The following is a 24,098-nucleotide window of genomic DNA, read 5'->3' as shown; positions in this document are numbered from 1 at the left end:
AGTCTATGATCATTACAATGTCCAATAGCTAATGGGAAAGAATATCATTAAATATTAAAAAAGGTTGTTATTGATAGGCCTATGGACAATCAAAATCAGTTGGAAATGTTATTTTGATGTGGTGTATTAGATCATGTAATGTTGATATGGCACACTATCAAGAAGTTAAAAACATGGCACTTCATGTCAAAAAGGTTGCAGACCTAGAACAGAAATTAAAGTGACATCTGAATTGCGATCTATGGGAAAGACATGTAGTAGATTCCATAGATAAATAGAAATTCTAGTTTAAGCTCACAAATGATGGCTCTTGTATTAGTGCCACATAGTGCCAAAAACATAAAGCCAACTATTCCACAGGTGGCTGAAAATCAATGCAGGTCGTGATCAGAATGTGGAAAAGGTATTGGAACGCCTCGGGTTCCCCCAGGAGGAAGTTACTAATGGAGAGGGAAGTCTGGAGCTCTCTGGTGGAACCTAATTCTCCCCCACGACCCGACTATGGATAAGCGGTTGAAGATTGATGGATGGATGGTTTAATCATCCTTTAATTCTACACAAGTGGCCATACCAGATCACCTGGTAGCTACACCAGAACAACAAACAGGCATGAATGGCTCTGTTAAACTGAAGAGATTATTTCTGGCATGCTTTTGGTCCACTTGTCGTCCCTTGCTTAAGGGTCATGGTCACTGCAACTCAAAACAAAGTATAGTTATTCTGAGTAATCACCTTTATCGTATATCATTTCTATTCTGATAGCGGTCTCTTCCAGGATGACAATGCAGCCCCCTTCCACAGGGCACGAGGGGTCACTGAATGGTATGAGTATGAAAATTACGTGAATATTCACAGTAAGTGACCAGATTTCAACCCAATTGAACATATAATAATGGGAGATTTTGGACAGCTGTGTGATCCATCACCCCAAGTCCAGATAGTCCAAACTGCAGGTTGAAAAGGTCCTCACCTCTGAACTCGGTAGAATCTGCACCTGGCTCGCTGATAACAAACTATCTTTACACCTGGGAAGACAATATTATCACACGAAAAGATGAAATTACATATACCTAGGTATGATGGCCACCAACGTAATCAAAAAAGTAAACCAAAGAACAAGATTCCTACAGGATCTCCTCACTGGTCAATAAAAACACCTTGAAGACCCTATACTCGTACAAGGTTTCTTTGACTATGTCATGCACCTCTTGGTACCGTACAGCACCTGAAAATCCCTTAAAACAAGGCTCCAGACTTCCCAAAACAAACTACAGTACCAACAGCCTTTTTTTTTTAACCTCGTCTATGATTATTTCCTGTTTTTGGCTATATAGAAGTGTATATTTGTACGTCTCTAAATGTTGAAATAAAAAATGGTGGACGAGTGTAATGCTTTATGGTGTCGTCCACTGTCCACAGTTAACAGTTTTGTATTGAGTTGTGCTTGAAATGTACTGTAATTCTCCAAACTGTTAATAAATACTTCAATCAATCAATCAATCAGTTCAAGAGACTGTGCGTGTGTGTCCGCACACAGCCGACAGAGGGCGGTATAATAAGCATCTCCCACCATGGGATCCAGGATCCACAGTGTATTTATATTTGAGTTTTTATGTCCGGGTCTTCCACAAAAGTGAATATCTTTCGAAATAAAAATGTATATCACGTAAATTGTATTGTCAAATAATGACATTTCCACTCCATTAGATGGGTTTTTATAATGCATTACTCCCACTTAATAGGATGTATTTATTTCCGTTATTCATTCAAAATAGGTTCGCTGTAAAGTCTGGACGGTGATGCGAGGTTAGGTTCGCTGAAGCAGCGAGATACACGCTAAATGACATTGCTTCAGAAAGCTTTATTTTGAAAACGTGATCCGGATGCGGTTCCCAGTTGTCGTGTCTTAACGTTGATTGGCTGGCTTCATGCTGCTGCTGATGTGGTGTTCCGAACTTAGCGACCCAGAGGAACAGATTGAAACTGATTTTTCTACAATAACAAATATATAAAACGCATAAGAATAACATTTCACTGTTTAACTGGGATCATGCCTTACTATCAGACTTGGGAGGAGTTCGCTCGTGCAGCCGAAAAACTGTATTTGACAGATCCTATGAAGGTAAGACGACACGGTTTCCCCCTGTGAGTCGTGCTAGTGGGCTAGCCTGTCGGCTAATGGCACTGACTGACCACACATTTGTGATATGAATCCCCAGAGTTTTCAATCACTTCACGACTTAGCCGATTGTTTTCCTTGTTTCAGGTCAGAGTGGTTATGAAGTACAGACACTGCGATGGAAACCTGTGTATCAAAGTAACCGACGATGCCGTGGTAAGTGTTTTTAAATCCACAGTAGTGATCACACGTAAAAAAACACTCGGTTTAAACCACAGCGTCCCAGTTTTGGGAACGTCATTATATGCGAAATCTTAAAAAGAATAAGAAAATATACAAAGCTCATGTTGCGTGAATCGCGGCGTGTTGTGAGCTTGGGTTGTTTTTCCATAATTCTTCTTAACGTATGTTCAACTACTACTAGTGTGTCGTGTTATAAGCGGTGTGCAGTGTTGCCAACTCTCGTGAGAGAAATAAGCCAAATATCCCCTCAAAAAACAAGCACAATAATATGGCCATATAATCCTAATAAAAAAAGATCTGATGGATTCATCATTATAAATACTATGTATGGCTAATTATGAACGTTTTGGTATATGTGAACATTATCTTTGGATAGTCTACAAAGCCATATTATGTAATCTATGAAAAAATTCAATCTGCAGCACATATAATACCATTTTGTGGGGAACCCTAGCTGCTTCATCACCTCAGCTAAGGGGGTTGACATATTATGTCAAACAAGTCACTTGTTTGACATTATCTTTGGATATTCGCTAATGTGTATTTTCAGACTGTCAACATTTCAAATTCACAATATTTAGTCAACTTGACTGGCTTTGTACTTGGTCTGCTCTTTTTTCCCCCTGTAGTCTATACTATCCGATCTACAAGCTTGCAATATCCGATCTACAAGCTTGCAAATTAATTGTTAGCTGTTGATGGGCTGTTTTCGGCTAATGTTCCCCATAACACAAAGATTTGGCAGACTCCATCAGCTGTAGTTACTGTGAGGACCCCCGGTCTACATGATGTTACCAAGTTATGAGAAACGGTTGCTTCCACCTGGTACACTGTACTGTGCATGGCACTTACCCCGTGTGTGTGTGTGTGTGTTTGTGTCCATCTGTTCCTTCAGTGTTTACAGTACAAGACAGACCAGGCACAAGATGTAAAGAAGATCGAGAAACTCCACGGCAAACTTATGAGGCTCATGGTGTCCAAGGAGACGCATCAAGGTGACATGGAGACGGACTGAAAGGTTCTGGGTCTGGTCTTCTACAACACCTGGACTGAGATTGAAAACTGTTGTTGAGACACAAAATGGATCGGAGGCGGGAGTCGGAGAGACAAGGAATGGAAGAGTTGTGGATGGGAGTCTGCCCAGCAACCTATGCTGATTCAGTATTGTCAGGGATGTGATTTTTGTGTTTTCTTTTTTTCTTTCCCCCCACAAGATGTCATTTTTTGTGACACATTTAATTAAGATGTCCTATTCATGTTAAATGGACAGTCACATGTTTTTTAAATCTTTTTCTGACATTTTAATTAACATCCCTAACTGTACTAGTAGCACTAGCTACATCAGTGTGGGCAACCAGGACGCCTGGGGATAGGCTAAAGATGTGGAAATGTAAGGAGCTCAAAGAATCTGGGGTGGAAATAGTGGTGCAAAGTGTTGCTGCTGCTTAGCATACAGATTGAACTCCTACAGTTCTTTATAAGAGCTTGCATTAATTTTCTGTTTTAAGGTGGACTTGAACAACAATGGAAGGGAAAGATGCATGTATTTTCCAATTTCTGTATACATGATCATGATCACATTGGTTTCAATTTTATATCCTTTTTTTTTTTTAACAATTTTTGAGAATACATGCAAGGAGAAATGTGGTATCACAGACCATGGTGGTGGCACATACAAGAAGCAGGATTGAATGTGGATTTTCATACCAACTTGTTGATAGGTCCCATGTTGCCATTTTGTCTACTAAAAATAACTGTAAATGTCCAATAAAAGTTATTTATCCCCACACGGATGCCAATGTGAAACCAGTGATGGCTCTGAAGGATGTGGTGTAATGTATTTCTATTTACTGTAGATGGATGCCAGTTTTGTTGGCTACATGTCCTAATTACTTTGTAGCACATGCATTCCCCATCGGCATTCAGCTGTTAAGAGCTGAATGTCCAAATTCCATGAGGGGGGGGGGGGATAATTTCTATGGTTCTGACTGATACTGTATACAGTAGAGAAATGCTATTAGCTAATGCTTTTACTATGACACTGCACATTCACCACCTTGTGTGCACTTGTTTAAAAACGAATTTGACACTACCCCTCTTGAGAGTAAAATGAAAACCTTGGTTTCATTTTTACTCGAGTTAAATATCTGCATTAGTTAATTTACAAGTCTCAATATTATATCAATATATATTAGAGAATGTAGAATTGTTATTTGTGTTGCCTGTTATCTCCTATTGGTACGGATACCAACATCAATACAGCATGGAATGTGGACAAAATCTTATCCAACGACAACAAAATATTTTAAGGTTTGGGTCGCAGAGGCTAAATGTAATCAAATGGTGGTCCGTGGCTCAAATGCTGAATACATAATGGGCCTTGATAAGAAAAGGGTTGAAAACCACTGAGCTACTATGTTGGAACAAGCCTGGCAACCGTTAGTGGCCGTAAAGCAAGAGAGGAAATTACGTTTTGTAATGGAACCTGTCCAGACCTGCGGTGGAAAGCCTGGTGAGGCGAGGTTAGTCCAGTCCAGACCCAGTCAACTCTATTCACTGAGCCGCGGCGCTATCTGGCACGGATGGACATTGGTCCTGTCCTGCTGTCGCTGCCCCTTGCTCTACCTAGCGAGACAAGTTAACAACAAAAAGGTAATTACAATAACTTTACGAATTACTTTACATTTTGCACAACGTTGAGCTCATACCCTTTAGTTTCATTTTCGCTTCCTCGATAATAGAAACTGGAACTGTGTTGCAACTTGATCAGGGGATGATTGATTGCGTGCGTGAATAAGGCTATGTGTCATTGAGCAAATGTTTTCGTGCGGTCCATGCGTTTATAACTATAGGTAATAGGTCCATGGTCTACACGTGCGTCTCTCACGCTGTCAGCATTTGAAACCATTCATAATAATTTGTAAATTCCAAACAGTGAAAAGCAATTGATTGTTTGATTGATTGATTAAGTTCAGTTACCCATCTCAAACGCATTCGCATTCTATTCACATTAACTCGTGTTCTTCACTTGTATAGCTCTATAACTAGCTCTGGTCAGTGGTCCATATCCTTATTGCCGTTAATGCAACGACGGCATTAAGGCTATGGACTTAATTTGGACCAGAGCTAGGCTATAATAATGTTCGTGAGTCATGTGCAGTTAGGTAATGAGGGCAGTAGGTGGCGGTATGTACAATAGGACGGATTGTTTATGCTTTCTCAGTGTGCTGTCTGTTCCAGAAAGGGTTGTTTTGTCTGGAACTCTGGATCACTGATGGGGCTTTTTTTTTTTATAGCAGTGGACTAATTTAAATGAGTCCATTCATCTTACATTATAGGCCTACATTGATAGGATATAAAAGTTAACAAAAGCAATTGACTGTTTGCTGTTATGTACTGAATTTCGAATTAAGTCTGAAAAGCTGTTAAAGCACTTCACTTGGATCACAGTAGGCGCCTTTCCCTATTCTGGGGTGAACGTTAACCAAAAAATAGCAGACATACACTCTCACAACACATGTGGACTACTGGACTTTTAGATAGGCTTTTCGTGAAGATATTTTGTGTCGAGGGAAACAAACTAAAGACAGGACCAAGTGCAGGGCTAACTTAGGCCCAGTTTACTATATGTATGAGGGTCTACTCTAGACAAGTGGTAAAGAAAAAGTGCAGAAAATGACAAAAGAACAATACATAGATTAGTTGTGGTAAACGTGAAAGAGAACAGCTTTGTCATGCAGCATTTCTGCTCTCAGGAGTTGTGACTGTGGGGCATTGCCCAGTCCATTCTTTACCTAATCCTGTCAGGTGGTTATAGCATACTGGGATATTTAGAGCTGCCACAACAACACATGCACTTTGTTAATCCAGTCCAATGGAATTCAGAATCTTAATGAAATCATCCTCTTCCAGATTGAAATTTAATTTTGAGTTGCAGAGACATGGGATAATTGGGAAATAATTTATTTGAGTTGCCCCAATGCCCATACATTTATGGGGGTTTGGGTGAAGGGATGCAAAGTTGATGGAGAGGTGGAAAAGAATAACAGAAGTTCAAACTTCACGATATGTGAGTTTGGAGATCTGCTATTTTTGAAAGGGGAAAGGGAGTTTAAAGTTTCCCAAAATAGGGATGCCAGGGTTAATATGGTTATCCTGTAAGGTGGTTATAGCATGCTGGGAAATGCACTACTTCACTAATACAATTTCGCGTGGATTTTCCTTTTAGGACGGTCAACAATTTCATTCTAATTTTCACTGTTTAGGAAGAATTAACTCACCCCATTCTCCTTCCTCCTTCCTAACACCTTTTATTTCTCCTCTCTCTCACATCCCCTCCATGCAGACCGGGGCACCATGTTTATTGAGGTGCTGGCTGCCGTGGGGATAGGAGGGCTGCTCTTCTATCTAGTTCAGAGAAGCAGGAAGCAGGTTCTGAAGATCGAGGATGGCTGGTGGGGTATAGGCTCTGATGTCCTCTCTGATGACGGAGAGGACCTCACCATCCGCCCCTTCAAGGTCACAACCAGCGATGAAGAACTAGAGGTTAGAACCAGTGTTATTGGTGGCGTTTTGATCAAATTCAATTACACTGGTCACGCCGGAGAATGAGAGGAAATAGTGCTAACAATGAGTGTGTTTAATAAACACCAATTATGACATTTTTTTCATCAAGGCAATATTCTGGTTATTGAAATGGTGATATAAACACAGTTATCTGTTTTCCATAATTGGGGTGAGCAAAACCGATTAAGACTGTCTTGTTTTCCCCAATCTTTCTATTAATTCTTTTATTATTTGGACATGCAAACGCTTTGTTGGATGTGCTTGGGGCTTCTAAACGTGCGTCTGGATATGACACGCGCACATTCATATACATACACATTTTAAATTTTCAATCCAATTATTTCCATGTAATGTAATTTTGGTATTACAGTAAATTTAGTGTGCATGTAGGCCTAAATGTATAGTTTGGTTTTCCCTAATTATGCTCCTCTGCGGAACAAGCTGACCAATCTGTTCTACTCCACTCTTGCCCTCAGGACTTGTACTGGAGGATAGACCAGACTCGCTCTGTACCCGCCCTGGAAGACAGCCAGTTCAATTACGGCTTCAACTCTACCTATCTGCAGAAGGTAGTGTCTTACTGGAGACATGACTTTGACTGGAGGACACAGGTGGACAAACTCAACCAGTACCCACACTTCAAAACCAGGATCGAAGGTGAGGAGGCACAGGAGGAGAATAAAATCTGCACTCTCAGTAATAGTCTTTAGGAGTATTGTTTAATAATGATGTAGGATGTAGGATCCGCAGCAGCAGTCAAACCAAACAGACGCGTTTAGGCGTGCAGGAACCATTGGCACATGGGTGAAAAATATAATATATCTTTTTACAAATAAACCCTCCAGGGTTAATAAAGGTTAAAGGATATATGGTCACATCATCACTTGATACTGTATGTCAGGGGAAAATCGCTTTTCTTGAAAGTTGCAGTGTTGGTAGAGGCTTTCTGTGCAGTTTAGAAGATAGAGCATGTTATCAACACTGCTAGGATTAGGAATTTGATCCCAACTGGTTTAAAATTTGAAATTTGAGTCTTGCTTGGCCCTCTGCAATTGGGTCCGGAATTTGTGTGTTGTATGAGCCTTTAGCAGGTAGGCATATAAATATAAATGTAAGCAAAGTGCACTATCCGTTTTTCTCTCTCTAATCTCTTCCCAGGCATCGATGTACATTACATACACGTGAAACCCAAGAACCTCGCAGAGGGGACCAGTGCCATTCCACTGATGATGGTCCACGGTTGGCCTTGCTCCTTCTATGATTTCTACGGAATGATCCCACTGCTAACGGAGCCATCTGACCCAGATGGCCCGGTGTTTGAGGTGGTATGTCCTTCCATACCAGGCTATGGCTACTCGGAAGCACCACATAAGAAAGGTCAGCCGAGGGGGTTTTCTTCACAGGTTGGGTTCAGTTAACAAGGCCAGTTAAAGCATTACAGTATACTGTATGTGTAGACTAACACTATATTGTGAGATCTAACTAGCCTGCCTAATGCTAGCCTCGGTCCCAGGCTTACTTATCTGCGAAAAGAAAAGCCTGATCCCAACGTAAGGCAGAGAAGCTATCGGTGGATGTATTGTCCGGAACATCCGTCAGATGTATTTCCCCCGGATACGATATTTTCCCAACCAATCACAAACACTTGTTTGTTGCATTCGTCATTACCTTGGACGATACTCCCGTTAAAATCCTGCAACTTCTGCCCAAACAAATGATAGCCTCTACAGCGTAGGTCTTGGCCAGGGTGGGCTAATGCACCTCTGTCCTCTGTGGTACAGTGTAGGGGCATAAGAGTTGATGAAACTAATCAAGACTTTCAAAAGTCTTTAAAAAAAAAAGATAATTGCAGATCTACAAGTTCACAAAGTGTTGCATCATCAAAGTCAAAGTCGTACGATTTGTCACACACGTTACCGCAGTGAAATGTGTTCTCCGTATTTGACCCATCTCTGTCAGTGGTGAGCTGCAGCCGTGCTGTGCTCGGGAATTATTGGATTAGTTGATTTGATTTGATCATGACAAATATAACTTGAATCCGCAATGTCACTGGTCTGCCATTCAGTTAGCTACACCCCCACTAGAGAAGAACAAATAGGTGGCCCATGATTTTGTTAGGTGGTGCGTACGTAGTGTACAGTAGTACTCAGGTCTGAGTACACAATCCCTTCATTATCTCTGTAATTTGTTGACAAGATCAAAGAAGGCTTTCCCAGACTCTGGAGTCAGTCCAGAACTTATGTTAGCCAGGCTAAGATCAAGAGCTTACATTTATTACACACAATACATTTATTTATGCAATGTCATCCTTATTGTTTTCTTCTGGCACTGAGAGAATTTTGTGATGGTAAAATGATGTGATGGTGAGTGCCTGCCTGGTTAATGACAAATATGTCTAATTGTATTACAAAGCCAGAGATCATTTACTAGTAGAGGTAAGCGTGCATTCTCCCTGTGTCCAGGTTTTGATACGGTGTGTGCAGCACATGTATTTCACAAGCTGATGAAGCGCTTGGGCTTCCAGCATTTCTACGCCCACGGAGGAGACTGGGGTTCGCAGGTCACCACCAACATGGCTCAGCTGGAGCCCAAGTAAGTCTTCCGCCATACAGTTGTAACCACGCTGCTTAACAATCTCTATTGTAGTACTTTATAAGCAGTACTCTCTCCTGGTCGGATGAAATTGGTGACCCTGACCACATGAAATTGTTGAAGAAATGACTGAATACTATAGCAATGACTATGTCTAGTTTTCACCAAAAATATCACTATCAACAGCAACAGCTATATTTCCTTTTTTATAATCACCACAAACATTGAACAACCGCTGTTTAGCATAACACATTTTTAACCATATTTAAAAAATATGTCTTTTTCATGTGCATTCCAGAATAGTGAAAGGCCTGCACGTGAACTTTGCCCCGCCTCAGGCAGGGCTGTCCATGACGTTGTCCCTCATGCTAGGCCGTCGATTCCCTACCCTGTTTGACTTCACTGAGCAGGACATCCAACGCCTCTACCCCCTCATGGACAAACTGCTAGTGGAGCCTGTCAAAGAATCTGGCTACATGCACATCCAGGCAACCAAACCCGACACTGTTGGTAAGGACTACACAAGGAGTGGTGAAGCAGCATTACGATGTTGCGGTGGATGATCGATTGATTGGGATATGTTATTATGGATCCCATGATATGAGGCAATACAAAATCCTTTTTTAAGGATAATACATTTATATAATACAATTCTCTTTGTATTCTGTCTTTAAAACCTTCAATAATTAGTTTTAATTGTGATACAGATAAATAAGAGCATAACGTATACTATGTTAATTGCATTGATCAATACTGGAACAAACAATCTCTGAAAATGCACACAGTCTGACCACTAGGATGCATAACCAAGGATGGGTATTGGCTACATATTACAGAAGCCTCAAGTCATGATGCGCGTATTGTTTTACCTACTTGCAGGACGAGGTCTAAATGACTCCCCAGTGGGCCTGGCTGCCTACATCCTGGAGAAGTTCTCCACCTGGACTGACCCCGACTTCAGGAACCTGGATGACGGAGGATTGACCAGGTAGAAAAAGGAGCGTTAGCTTTGGCCATGCCATCTGATTCAAACATCAGTAAACCTACACATCTGTATTCTTTGAGACACAGGTGTGTAGCTATGGATTGTGAGCTGGATCGTATAGAGCAGCCGTCCCCAGACCTAGCTGATGCACCCCCCAACACTAAGTCTTGTTGCATTTAGCCAAAAATGTTACATTTTCAATATTATTATGGCAGATAATCACAGAATGTCACTGCACTGAGAGACATGTATACTCCCGCAGCTGCTCTATACATACTTACAACAGTGGTTTACCGGATGTTGCCGTTTGTGCTAAATAACACCATTTCGTTCGTGCACCACAGTTTGGGAACCCCTGGGTATAGAGTGATATATCTTTCTGTCCTAATGCAAATTCATGGTCAAGTATCATTGAGTAGCGACATGCAACGTGAAAAATGAAGAAGGGGCATAACCCAGAGCAGTGCTTCTGGTGTCAAATCCACACCAGAAGCACCTTTATTTGGGCCTCCATTACACTCATGTGATGTCGATTCCTTTTCCCTATTCGCTCATACTAGGGCGTGAGGTCACTGTGGCTAAAAGAATGGGATCAAATCTAACTTGAACACACATTTACTGTAGCTCATTCACAGACTCTCACTGACCTCCACAAAGGTGTTGTGAACTTTGACACTATCCTTCAGTGATTAGATATTAACTCAGTCACACCATATGAGCAAAACCTAAGCTCAAACTGGCAAAGTAAAACAAAAACAAAAATAAATTCTAAATTATTTAGTGGCATAACTCTAAACAATACTGAACGTGACCTTGATCAATTCTCGCATCCAAACAGAATTTTATCTCAAAATAAATATTAAATAATATAAGTAGTAGTAACAATAGTAACAGTCACATCACAGTAGTGGTAGTACATTATCACTATTACAGGTAATCGTGATAAGGTGATAGGTTATCATTATTAGGGCAGTGGTTCATGGACCCTCAGGATTCCTTGAGGGGGTTCTAGAACCCTTACGGGTCTGTAACTCTGAGAGTAATGGAGGTTCTTGAAATTGAACCACTGGAATACGGCAACCATGATGTGCTTTACCTGTGTTGACGTTGTAGCACGTGTGTGTGTGTGTGTGTGCTGGTTTGCAGGCAGTTCTCTCTGGATGACCTTCTGACCAACGTGATGATCTACTGGACGTCTGGCTGCATCGTCTCCTCCATGAGGTTCTACAAGGAGAACTTCAGGCAGGGTCTCAACCAGCCTCACAACAAGTAAGAGTGGAGGGAAGCAACTCAATGCATGGTGGTAACCATTGACTTCAAATAGAAGTGTAAACAATGGGGGCTCAACCAAGTTAATGTTTAAACTAGAAGAGTGCAGATCTCCGCCAGGCCAAGTTCGCTACCCACTGTTCCCAATCCATTTGCTGTTCAGTGAATCGGATTTTGAGAGAAATGTTACAAATATATTCTGTATACAAATAGATACCTCATTGGCTGCTGATGTTCATTGGCGTGATGTGTTTTCATGGTCGCAATATTGATCCAGTCAAGCCATGCTTCCTAAAACGTGCATGTATGCCCAGTATGTCTATGGAAGCAAGGAGTTAACATTAACATAAAAACAACATAACAATATTCAAACGTATCCATGTTAAACCACTTATGTCCTGTCCTCTCTTCCCAGGATACCGGTATATGTTCCCACTGGCTTCGCCTCCTTTCCCAAGGAGCTCATGCACATGCCCAAGGTGTGGGTGAAACAGAAATACCATCAACTGCAGACGTACACACCTATGGCCCGCGGAGGGCATTTCGCAGCCATGGAAGAGCCTCAGCTAATGGCCGAGGACATCCAGAACTTTGTCAAGACACTGGAGAAGAAGTAGAGATTGATGCATGATGATCGATAGATGGAGGGATGAACAGGGGTGGGTGAGTGGATGGGTACATGGATTGAAAATATATTGTCACTGTCGGGTGGAAACTTCTCCAAAACCATTACTTTACAGGGAAAAGAACCTGTGTTCCAATGGAACCAATGTGCAGTGCAGTAGTTATTATTTAGTAATACTTTCATTGGTTACATATTTATAAAGCCCACAGACACACTTTCACTATAAAACTGGTTCACAAATAATTTTCACTACTTAGAGTACTAAGTAAGAGCATTCATTTAAAAACAAAAAAAACATAAAAAGTTTAAATACAATTTACCAACACCCGACAGCATTGATATATTGATTGGGCAAAAATAAATGTACAAATATATGTTTTTTTTGTATGGGAGTATGGGAGGATAGTATTAGCCTGGTCCAAAAGCATTATTCAGAAGGGGTTTTCCTGGGCTGTGTGACCCAGCAGCACCATGCGCTTGTTGTGAATCAGTCAGTCTCTATAGTTTACTCAGCAGCTGCAGATGGGAGGTCAGGGTAGATGTGGTGCTGTTGTGATGACAACATAGTCAGCATCTCAGACATTCCTCTTACTGATAATGCCACACATCTTCCCACTAAACACACACACACACACACACACACACACACACACACACACACACACACACACACACACACACACACACACACAGCCACATGATTAGTCTACTCTGCACCATCAGAATGTAGTGTTGTTTTTATTATGATTATTATTATGTTTTTGTGAAACTATTATGGCCCTAGAAATCCTGTTTAAAAGAAAACTACAGCTTGAATTCATTCAGAGTTTCAGTCAATCATTAAAATGTATGTTTTTTAATTATGTAGAATTGAGGCTCACAATAATGCATTATGTTTTTAATGCATTATAGACACGGGATGCATAGCAAATGCTACCGAGATCTGCTACCGACAACTAATTACACACTATCTTAGTAGTGTGTGTGTGTGTGTGTGTGTGTGTGTGTGTGTGTGTGTGTGTGTGTACATGCGTTTTCAAGCACCATAAACTACATTGTGCACTTGTTTGGTTTTTACTTTTGAAGATATTTTTTATCATCTCTTTAACACCCTGTTATCAGTTTATATACCTCTACAGTACTTAGTGTTTAAGACTTACGATAAAATATCAAGGAACAATACAATGCAAATTCAAAGGTCGACTAAATTAATCAAAGAGTTACAATATTCAAAATGGAAATCACTGATTGAGTTACTATCATATACACTTATAATAACATTGTGTTAACGGTAAGTGCCTTAAACAAAAGTTTGGAGATTTATATTTTGTCCATTTAGCCAAAGCTTTTCTCCAGAGAAATGAGCAGAGACACATAAATAACATTATAGATTGCCGCAGATTGTGACGCACTATGCATATAATTTTGGCACAGATTGTGACGCACTATGCATATAATTTTGCCAATCTTACCAACAGTAATGTAATTGTGTCTGAAAATTATAATTGGACCACGTTTTGTTTTACTACGAAGAGCTAGTTCAAGGTGAAATATTAGATAGTATACATACTGAATATTAGTTTTTATAACTCGCTGATGATTAAATGATTGGAATTCTGTTTTCAACAATGTCAGACATTTATAGCACATACATATATTCACAGTTGCAGTGTTTGATAATAATTCCAAAGTTACTGAAATGGCACATCCTTTTTTAATTTTAAAAATTATATACAGAACCAATTTTGTGTCTGAATAAATTTGATATATTGAAGTATCTCTGTGTATTTTTTTGTTTTTGTGTGGTGAGTCGCTTTGTTAGAGAATACAGAAAAGACAATAACATGTTAACAATTATGCTAAAATAATCAAATGAAGAAATACATAATTTAAAACATTCATTTTAGACAATTCTCTAAAATATTCAATCCAGTACAATCCAACACCGCCCCATGTGTAAACCCACCTTCCAAGGCTAAGCTACTGTGATAACCTCTTAAGAGTCTTTCCAGGATGTGGCTAAACCCCAATAACATCATGTGCACCCCAAAGTTTCACCCACCAATGCCACCATTAAACTACCACACCTTTCTTTGGTGATGATTGATTTGGAACCAACCACAAAACCCCTCAATCCCAACACTTTATCCATGCCTTACCAGGCATTAGCCTTTCCCAAGCCCCTTCGCTGCCCTGGTTCAACATCCTTCCAATCCTCCTCGTACTCCCCCAGGCCAGCCTGCCCGTCCACCGCCTGCCTGCCTGCTCCTCTTGGCAGTCAAACATCCAGGGGAGGATCTGGATGACCAGGCGGGGTAGATAAGAACCACTTGAAGATCCACACATTACCTCACCCGATAAGGCAACAAGAGGAGAGAGAGAGAGAGAGATGGTCAAACTTAGAGGAATCGGTGTTGAACGGACACTGATGCGCAGAGAAACATCGAAGGAAGAGGCTGCTGCATTGGATTGACGGTGGAAAGTTGTCAGCAGTTGTCTTAGTCAAGATACCTGGCAAAAACAAAAATACCAAAACCAGGGTACCACAGACCTCCAGGTGTTCTTCATGGGCCTGATGATGCATGTTAGAAGAACTCTTGAAGAATACAACATAAAATGCATACTAATCATGTCTGAAATCGTTAATCATTAACGGTCTGAACACTTTTGACTGCATTGCACCTATAGGATGCGTTCGGACTGCGAGTTCCATAGGTTGAACATCAAAGAACCTTCATTAGACAATACTTCTGCCTAGGAAAAGTGGATGAGTGGTGAGTCTTCAAGATCAAGGTCGGATAACAAGGGTATTGGACTGTAAGCAAACCCAGGTCTCCTTGACGGTCAGTGAAACAGGACTCTGGACGGGGAGGATATTGAATCATAATAATACATCAACGCTTCAGGCACAGCTGCTTACGGGGGTCCTAACGCAGCGTCCATGGCTGAGAACCCTCTAAAAGGTCTCATGTCCATCTCGGTGGATTGTGGAACCACGGCCACAACAGATCCAGAGAGCCAGCAGACGTGTCAGCCCAGATACCAAGCACAGCTGCACGGGTACAGACAGGGGCTTCGTGGCTGCCAGGAGCCAAGAAAGTGGGTGAGTCTGTCTTCCCTGATGTGCGTAGGAAAATGGCTTTGATTTATAAAGGAGAATATAAGTTATAACCTTAAACAACAGAGTACAGTATGTATGTAAACTATGTGTAAGGTTAACATTGCAAGGTAAAAAAAAATCAATAAAACAATAGAGAATAATTATTCCCCATTAGTTTAGTGTCCTAAAGGATCTTTTATCTACTTCACATTATCATTATCAGCAGCTACTAATAGTAGCAGTGTTGTGTTACTTTAAATGCTGGTCAATTTATGAAGGTTATATACCTGTAGTACAGTGTATAATTTCACTTTCCTATTACGGCTGATTACGGCCGATTATACAGAAACAGATAATCACGTCACGTTGAGTATTTAGTATTTAGTACCTAACTTTAAAGTTAGGTATACACAATAAATGTCTTCTATTTAAATCTGTGATTCTTTCCTTTCAATGTAATATTGTATGTTTTTGGATCCACTTTAATACTTGACAAGACCCAGGGAATTATTTTAATTGAGTAAACTTTTGGGGCATATTAAGTCACCTTAATCTTGAGAGTCAAAATATTTCACACCATATTTAAAATGTGTTATAAGTAAATAATGTAAATAACACACTGTAGATTTGAATATTCCACATTGCTATTGCAAAAAAAAGATACTTTCAAATTAAAAACATGAAGCGAACGTGAGCCGAGCCAATACGGTGTGAACATATGGAGCCCTCACAGTTAACCCAGGTGCGGTGTGGGAGTGGGAGCAGGACTGGTAGGGAGCCGGGCGCTGGTTCTGGATGTGCTTCCATCATCCAGGCTAAGGTGATGAGACCCCAACACAGCCCAGAGAACGCTGCTAGGGAGAGGAGCCGAGTCCGCAACCTGCGACAGGCCTTCCACACTCTGCAGGTCGGTCTCTCTCTCTCTCTCTCTCTCTCTCTATGATGTCTGTTCAATAGCTATACATTAAACTGCGACCCGATTATACTCCAGTAATCAGTTAAATTGATTATAAGAAATTATCAACTTGGATAAAACCGATTTTTGGGTGGAATTGGGAGGAATTGTATTTAAAAAGAAAAAGCTAAAATAGCTGATCTACAATCTCACATTGCAACACTTTACAGTATGAATTGTTACTTTTGTAGAATGAATTCGAAAATGGGGCATAGGTGGATCAGACTTATCAATTTAGTTGATTATAAAATAGAATTGTGTGGATTGGTTTTAAATTTTCAAAAATACATTTTAATTAATCGATAAGGTTATTTAAATATTATTTATTTCACCTTTATTTATAGTACTGTATAAAAAGTAGTCAATGCTGTTGAATAATCACTAAGGAAAGAATGGTTAGTTGCAGCATATACACCAATATGTCTATAAGTTTGATAATAATAAATAGAGCTGAGGACATTTTAATTTGAATGTTCATTCATTTGAAAAGATATTTAAAAAAAATAGCTAAATAAAAAACAAATTAATTATTTTGTATTATGGAGCACCCTCAACCTAAATGTTTCACAGTGCATGTACTTGTACATCCTTGCATAATACATCTCAGGAATCTTGTTGTCAAGTAGCCTAACTCAGGTTTAATTGAAGGAATCTTAAAGAGATAAATGAAGGCAGCTGTGTTTCCCCTCCAGGCTGCTCTGCCCTCGGTCCCTCCTGACACCAAGCTGTCTAAATTGGACGTGCTAGTTCTGGCTACAAACTACATCGCCCACTTAACAGAGACACTGGACAATGGAGGCGCTCTGGCAGAACACACGCTGTCCTCCAGGCCAGGTGGATACCTCCATCCTGTTAAGGTGAGGGTGGAAAACAAGTTAGTATCTAAGAATGAAATGTCTATATGACAACATAGGGAGGCTGGGAGCGTGTAAGTAGCCTTGGTGTGAGGCAGCTTGATGTTAACGTACACTCCCTGGACATGACACTAGACACTAGTATATCACGTCTCTTACCCCCAATCGACACGTTTAGTGGCAGGGAGACATATATTTTTATAGTCATTGTTTGGTTTGACTTAGCTGGGAATTGAACCCCAACCTCAGTGCACGTGTGCGCACACGCACGCACGCACGCACACACACACACCCGACTTAAGCCACACTTGGGGACATGCAACCAACCAGTTGATTTGGGTGTGCCATCAGTGTCTACCAAACTGGTTTGTAGACAGATGTAGGGTCTGTCCATCAAACATTATGTAACTACAGTAGCTACTTTGTCTTGCCCAGTAACTCTATCTTAACTGCTGTGCTGCCTTTGGTGACTGATTCTCCCTTGTGGGATCACTAAAGGTCAGGTCAGGTTATCTTATGTCATCTCTGTCTGTGTCCAGAAATGGCCAATGAGATCCCTGCTCTACTGTGGCAGCGTTGGAGAGCTGCTGACAGGAGTTCCAACCAATCAGACGCCATTAGCAGTGCCGGATGAGCCCAACCCTCTGACCCCTAGCCCGGATGCTGCTGACTCAGAATGACTCGGGGACAGGGGGGGGGGGGGGTAAGATGATGTCACAGAATGACTCGGGGACAAGGGGGTGTATTGATGTCACAGGCCTGTCGCAATGATTGTCACAATTATTTTTGTGTAATCGGCAGAATCGTTTTAGGTATAAAATGATTAAATGCATGGCCTGTTTTTTTTATTATGTGGACCAGTCATTGTCAGTAATTTCTTTGTGTATTTAAATTATTTGTCATATCTGCCCCGTGCAATTCTTGTTTATGAGGTCTAAAAAAACGGAAATGGAAAATGTATTTATATTATGTTTCAATATTCAATGCCAAAAGCACGATTAAATCGTTAATCGCAATTATATGAATGATAATGCATCGTTAAGTAAAATGCTATGATCAGCTCTAGTTACAGAATGACTTTGGGACACAGGCTATGATAATGTCACAGAATGCTTCTAGGACAGGCATCCATGTGAATACACAATTGGATGTGCATACAGACTCACATTTACACTCACAGTCACACATGCTTTTGGTTGTGCGTGAGGCTGTCAAACCAATGTCATTAAAATTGCCATTTTGACTTAACTTGCTGGCCCAAAACAACCCTCAACAACCTAACCCAACCATAAACCCAATCCTAAAAATAACTAAACCTAACCCACTTACGTCAAATTCTACAATACTTGTGCGGACATTGGGTTCTATAGGCCTAGTCAAACTTGGAAACATGCAACACACACGCTCGCACATGCGTGTGCACACACACACACACACACACACACACACACACACCCCGAGATTAGTGAGGTCACAGACATTCTTTCAACTCATCCCTCTCGACAATAACATGCACATTATAATTCTCTAACTGCAGTGAATGTCATGAAAATGCTCGCACTGAAAACAAAAAAATCCCCTCATTATCTATCCGTCAGACAGCAGGATGTCAGGCATGAATTTAATACAGGGGAATGAAAAGGCCTGTTTCACTTAACATATTACACCGCTATTATTTATAACACCAGCTTACAACACAAATCACTATATGGAGGAACAGTGTGTAACCATTTATCTGGATTACAACGTTGTACAGTGTTATATGATATCACAGCATTGAAGATTTCTGTGTGGCTTGTGTATTTCTTTCTTGTACAAAATATAATTAAAATCTATCTTTATCAGCGTATGCTTGAAATATTTTGCTCTTAGTTGAAGATGAAGTGTGTGTGTGGGGGGCATTCATTATGTGTGTGTGTGTGTGTGTGTGTGTGTGTGTGTGTGTCTGTGTCTGTGTCCATGCGTGTGTGCGTGCGAGATCTTGCTATACAACTTCTATAGAAACAGAGTTCAAGCTAGTTCTGGGGCTAGCTCGACTCTGATAAAGAGTTGGTTAGGAAGAATTGTGAAAATATTGTAATCAGTAGAAGGTCCTCCCAAGTAGTATAGATCCTCACACCTGTATGTACGCATGCATGCGACATGCGTGCGCACGTGTGTGTGGTGGGAGTGAGAGGATGGTCAGACAAGCAGCAAGGGAGAGCTTGTTATGGGAACACTTGGCAGTGGTGAGTTCAGCTGTGCAGCCTGGGCCATTTCACATCTGTGAAGTAATGACCACTTAGCATTCATTAGAGCTCTCCCATGCAGCATGCCCCCCATACTGTATGTACAGGTGTACAGGTGTTTTGAAGATTCAAGGAGGTTCATAACATACCCTGCCTGCACCAAGGACTAAGCCTGAATTTCAATACAACTGAAAACATGAGAGAAGTTAAAAGTTAAAAATTGTTACTGCGACAGTAGTCTCACGTAGCCAAACAACTAATCCACAATCTCTGAATGCTAGAGTCTGGAACTACACCTCCCGAAATCAGAGTATGTAAATATATATTTTAAATTATCTTATTTTTGTAATTCCTTTTCTGATAAGCAGTAAGCTACAGTATATATGCTTAGCTGATTTATATTTATATTAGGATAAATCTGCGCGACTGTAAAGATGATACAGAAGTGGGGAGGAGGCTCCACTTCCACTTTATATCTTACTCATGATAGCTCTTCCGTTGCTCCAGACTGTATGATGGAAGCATTTGAAAAGTGCGAGAGGCAACAGTCTGGCAACGCAAGACTACTGCGACGGGAACTTTGATGGAACTATGATTTGGAAGTTGGCAGAATAGTAAATCAGACAAAAATACTTAAAGTATTTAGTACCCTGTCGATTGGCCCAATTTTACATTTATCCTTGGAGAATGAATGGAATCCTACAGTGAAGCAAATCAGGGCATGGCTACGTGCAAACAGAAGATACCTCATAGACTTTGGCTGAAAAGTGAAAACCAATTATGACCCAGAATAAATAGTAATTTCTCATGGTTTTCTCAGGGTGGCAACTGCAGTGACTGTCGAAATGATTATTAACATTAATTGTTAACACCGGCCCCTTTTGATCACTCGTATTTAGTTGACAGATAGCGTTTACAGATAACATTAATGATTGAATAAATGAACCCCTGGCCAAGGTGAGTAAAACAGCATCCTTCCTCTTTTCTGGTCTCTCCACATTCCATCTCATAAGTTATTATATTTTATTATTGTATAAGCTATTAAGCACACTGTGATGCCATTCACATACAAATCTCTAATATGATGAATTGCATGATGAAAAACATGACATATTTTAGGATGAAAATCAAAATATTCACAATCTCTACTCTCTCTCACATGAGAGCCTAGCCTAGCTCAACCCGTCCCCCCACTCCAGTCAGTTGGGCTCAGCTCCACAAGAAACAGTGCAGCGTTCAAGGCTAGGCCTATAAATCTGTCCAGGGGGATTGCTACCCCCATTCCCCTGGTGTAGCAATGACTAATTTGGAGCTGCCGGAGTCTGACTGCTAAGGCAGAGGTTACTGAGGCAAAGGAGAGGTCTAGGGACGGTTAAGGAAAGGCATCCTCCAATCAGCATTAGTATGAGAATCCAAGTTACACACAGTAAGTACAAGTAACGTGCACGAAACTGCACTTTCGGATATGAAAATCTACTGTCTGTCTCTGCCTGCCCTGGGGATAACTCTGTCACTGTCCGACTGAGAGGTCTCAAACCAGTGCTGAGTGGCAATTCGGTCAGACCAAAGGTTTCTGAGAACAATAGAAAACACGAACGTCTGTATCTGTCTGTTCGCGGGTGTGTGGTGGACGCACTGAATCTCTGTGTTTGGGAGAGGTGTGGGCACTTGCTTCCCTGATTGACTAACCCGACCCATCTGCATCACTGATTGGCTGAGCTTTGCATCCCGTTTGTAGGCTAGCTACACTAATGAGACTCCCAACATGTCAGCCTGACACAACATATACAGCGACTACAACAGCTAAAGGAGTTATTGCACACAGGTGGGAATATATTCCTGACTAGTGTATACCGGGCCGGCCTATATACAGTATAATACTAACAACCAGGACACCCAGTGTTGGCACAAAGTACCTGGAGGCCATCCTATGATGTCAGTAACCTATGACATTGTCTGTGAGGTCAGTCATCGTCATATATTTGAGCAAGGTTTCAGCCCAATCGAATTCCAGTAAACAATTTAAAAAAGTTAAATATTAAATATAAAACATATCAAACAGTTTGCTCATGACCTTACTCAGATCATCACACACCGCAAATGAAAGTTTCAGCCTAGCCTGACCTGGGGTGTGGGCATGATTAAAAGACAGACAAGACAAACCCGTTCGGAACGCATGCCTCTTCAGTGCAATACCTGTTGCACCTGTTGTGAGTACTTGGAGGCCAGTCTATGATGTCAGTAGCATGTCATCATATTGATGACATATTGTATGGCATAAAAGGGATAGAGATTTGTGGTTGAACAGTTCTCAAGACAGTTCCTGACAGTTCATAGTCATACTGTACATAGTGTACACACAGAGGCATTTATAGATACTGTCAGGGGCGGGGGTCTCGCATAGTGTGCCAGGCACAGGATGGCTAGAAACACCATTGGATACTGTGTATAGATAGAAGAAAACCAGTCATCTATCTATCTATGTATATTCAGAAAAACATAATGCTAATAATTCACATGTGGCTAATATGTCGTTGTGCATAGAGTAATGCATCTATATGAGTATATGCACACTAATTGACACAAATATATACCTGTACTGTACTGTGTACATTTATGTGTAGGCCAAACTATAAACACATGCACAGCACACACAGGTGTGTGGGAGCCTTTAGTTTGTGCCCATGACTCCATGTAGTACAAGACAGCTAAGTACGCCACTGGAGAGTCTCCAAGCCTACATCTCGCCATGCTGCGAGATAATCAGCATATTTTCTGTATCTCATGCTCATTATGCTCGGTACATGCTGATTGCTGGCTGGATTTATGGCCTGCTATGGCCACACTCCCCCCTGCTTGTTGGAACTAGAGGTAGACAGAAGATGATGAGAGGAGACTAAGGGATGAATGGAGAAAAGGAAGAAGCAGAAAGAGGAAAGAAGTGAAAGTAGTACAGATGGAGAAGGAAAGAAGAGGGGAGTGGAGCGAATAAGGGGGTGATGACAAATTGCGTGGTATACAGTATATATATACACATCTATCCAAAAACATGAATATATCAGCACTAAACTAATACAGAGGCAAGTTCTGTAATCTGTACCCCAAAGGCCTTATAGCCCTCAACTATGAATAGGCCTTAATAGGTTATGTTTATCAAAGTACACACACACACACACACACACACACCAGAAAGTGGGAATTACTAGTGTGGCACATCAAAGGCTCTGATTGACAGCCAGTGTGAAGGAGTATAACAAACACAAGTATGAGGGGGGAAATTACAAGGGGAGACAAGTGATCACTTTCTTGTGAAGTGCAAGGTATGCCTATACAAAATATAAAAAGGGTTATTCGGTTAGAGATGGTTTATGTATAGGTTTGGTATGGTTAGGGTCAGAGTAAGGATCTGGGCAGTTGGGATCTGGGCAGTTGGCCGTGTGTGTTTGAACTTCTGTGAACTTAAACTTGAAGCTTAATAATTTACTGGTACATGACTACGGCCAAAGAAAAAACACTGGCCATGTGAAACCTAAGAAGTACGTTAAGCTGAGCATTGGGGTATTCAAGCTGTTGAGACGGAATATGGATCAGAGTGGAGCTGGGCTATATTATTATTACAGTAATATAAACTCCCTTGTTTTATTAATTGGCGTAATAAGTACAATGTCACACGTGTGCATCTTTTGGACAAGACATCTAAAAGATAAATAATCATTTGGAACTGAGACGGCCAGATTAGTCTGGCTCTGTTTGTCTGGAGCAGATGGTCTAATTTCAGAAAGATAGCCTCAAGACAAGAGTGCCACAGTCAGAGTGACCTAACAGTGACGGGGGGGAAAGAAGGGAGAGTGAACCAGTGGGAGGATAAAACTCTCCCCCGAGACTGAACAAGGCTCTGTCTCCCAAAACATCCCCCCTGAAGAAATACAATCCTTGTGCATTTGTGGATTTTGTTTTACTACCGTGAAAATAGAAATAGCAACTCACATTCTTTCCCACAATTAAACCATAAGAAAATTTAACGGCATCCGTTATTTTGCGTGATGTTTGTCAAAGCCTGGATAAAGCACATAAAAACACTAATAGACATTTTCCAGGGCAGCCATAATAGTAGGGGAACGTTCCATCCTGTACAGACGAGACGTTTGTTATCAGTGATATGGGCTCTGTTCCAATCAGGCCTGAGTCAGGTGCTGCTATGGTGCATGTTCACTCACCCTTTCCAGTGATCCAACATGCACAAAGTAGGAGCCTGAATCCATTTGACCTGAATGGAACAGAGCATGAATTAGTATCACTGATAACACCTGCACTATCGGCTATGTAACATTTACCCTACTAAATGTCTTCTGTGATAAGGGTCTATCTATCTCATTTTACCATGCCTGTGACCTCCCTTCTTATAGTGCGACGCACGCACACGCACGCACAGACGCACGCACGCACAGAGGGCCGAGCAACTTTTACAGATTAGACAACTAACATCAAAACATTTCCAATCACACATTCTTTATTTTTCATGAACAGAACAATAGTCTTTTACAGTTGTTACTGATCCAGTC

At 41.0% G+C, this 24,098-nt stretch overlaps 2 protein-coding genes across 2 annotated transcripts; both read left to right on the top strand.

Moving 5' to 3' along the window:
* The first annotated feature begins 1,925 nt into the window (after nt 1–1,925).
* Nucleotides 1,926–4,149, top strand: srp9 (signal recognition particle 9). The gene is made up of 3 exons (XM_080790955.1): nt 1,926–2,122; nt 2,267–2,335; nt 3,258–4,149. Exons 1-3 carry the CDS (start codon nt 2,051–2,053, stop codon nt 3,375–3,377), a joined length of 261 nt encoding a protein of 86 aa, XP_080647081.1. The 5' UTR covers nt 1,926–2,050; the 3' UTR covers nt 3,378–4,149.
* A 726-nt stretch (nt 4,150–4,875) lies between these two features.
* Nucleotides 4,876–14,174, top strand: ephx1 (epoxide hydrolase 1, microsomal (xenobiotic)). Its single transcript, XM_080790233.1, has 9 exons — nt 4,876–5,014; nt 6,708–6,907; nt 7,405–7,585; nt 8,087–8,305; nt 9,391–9,520; nt 9,819–10,030; nt 10,400–10,508; nt 11,652–11,774; nt 12,190–14,174. Exons 2-9 carry the CDS (start codon nt 6,719–6,721, stop codon nt 12,389–12,391), a joined length of 1,365 nt encoding a protein of 454 aa, XP_080646359.1. The 5' UTR covers nt 4,876–5,014; nt 6,708–6,718; the 3' UTR covers nt 12,392–14,174.
* The last annotated feature ends 9,924 nt before the right edge of the window (nt 14,175–24,098 follow it).

The sequence above is a fragment of the Protomyctophum bolini genome (assembly GCF_963924005.1).
Source record: "Protomyctophum bolini genome assembly, chromosome: 19".
In the NCBI taxonomy this organism is placed as follows: Eukaryota; Metazoa; Chordata; class Actinopteri; order Myctophiformes; family Myctophidae; genus Protomyctophum; species Protomyctophum bolini.
This window is presented reverse-complemented; position numbering and strand designations above follow the sequence as displayed.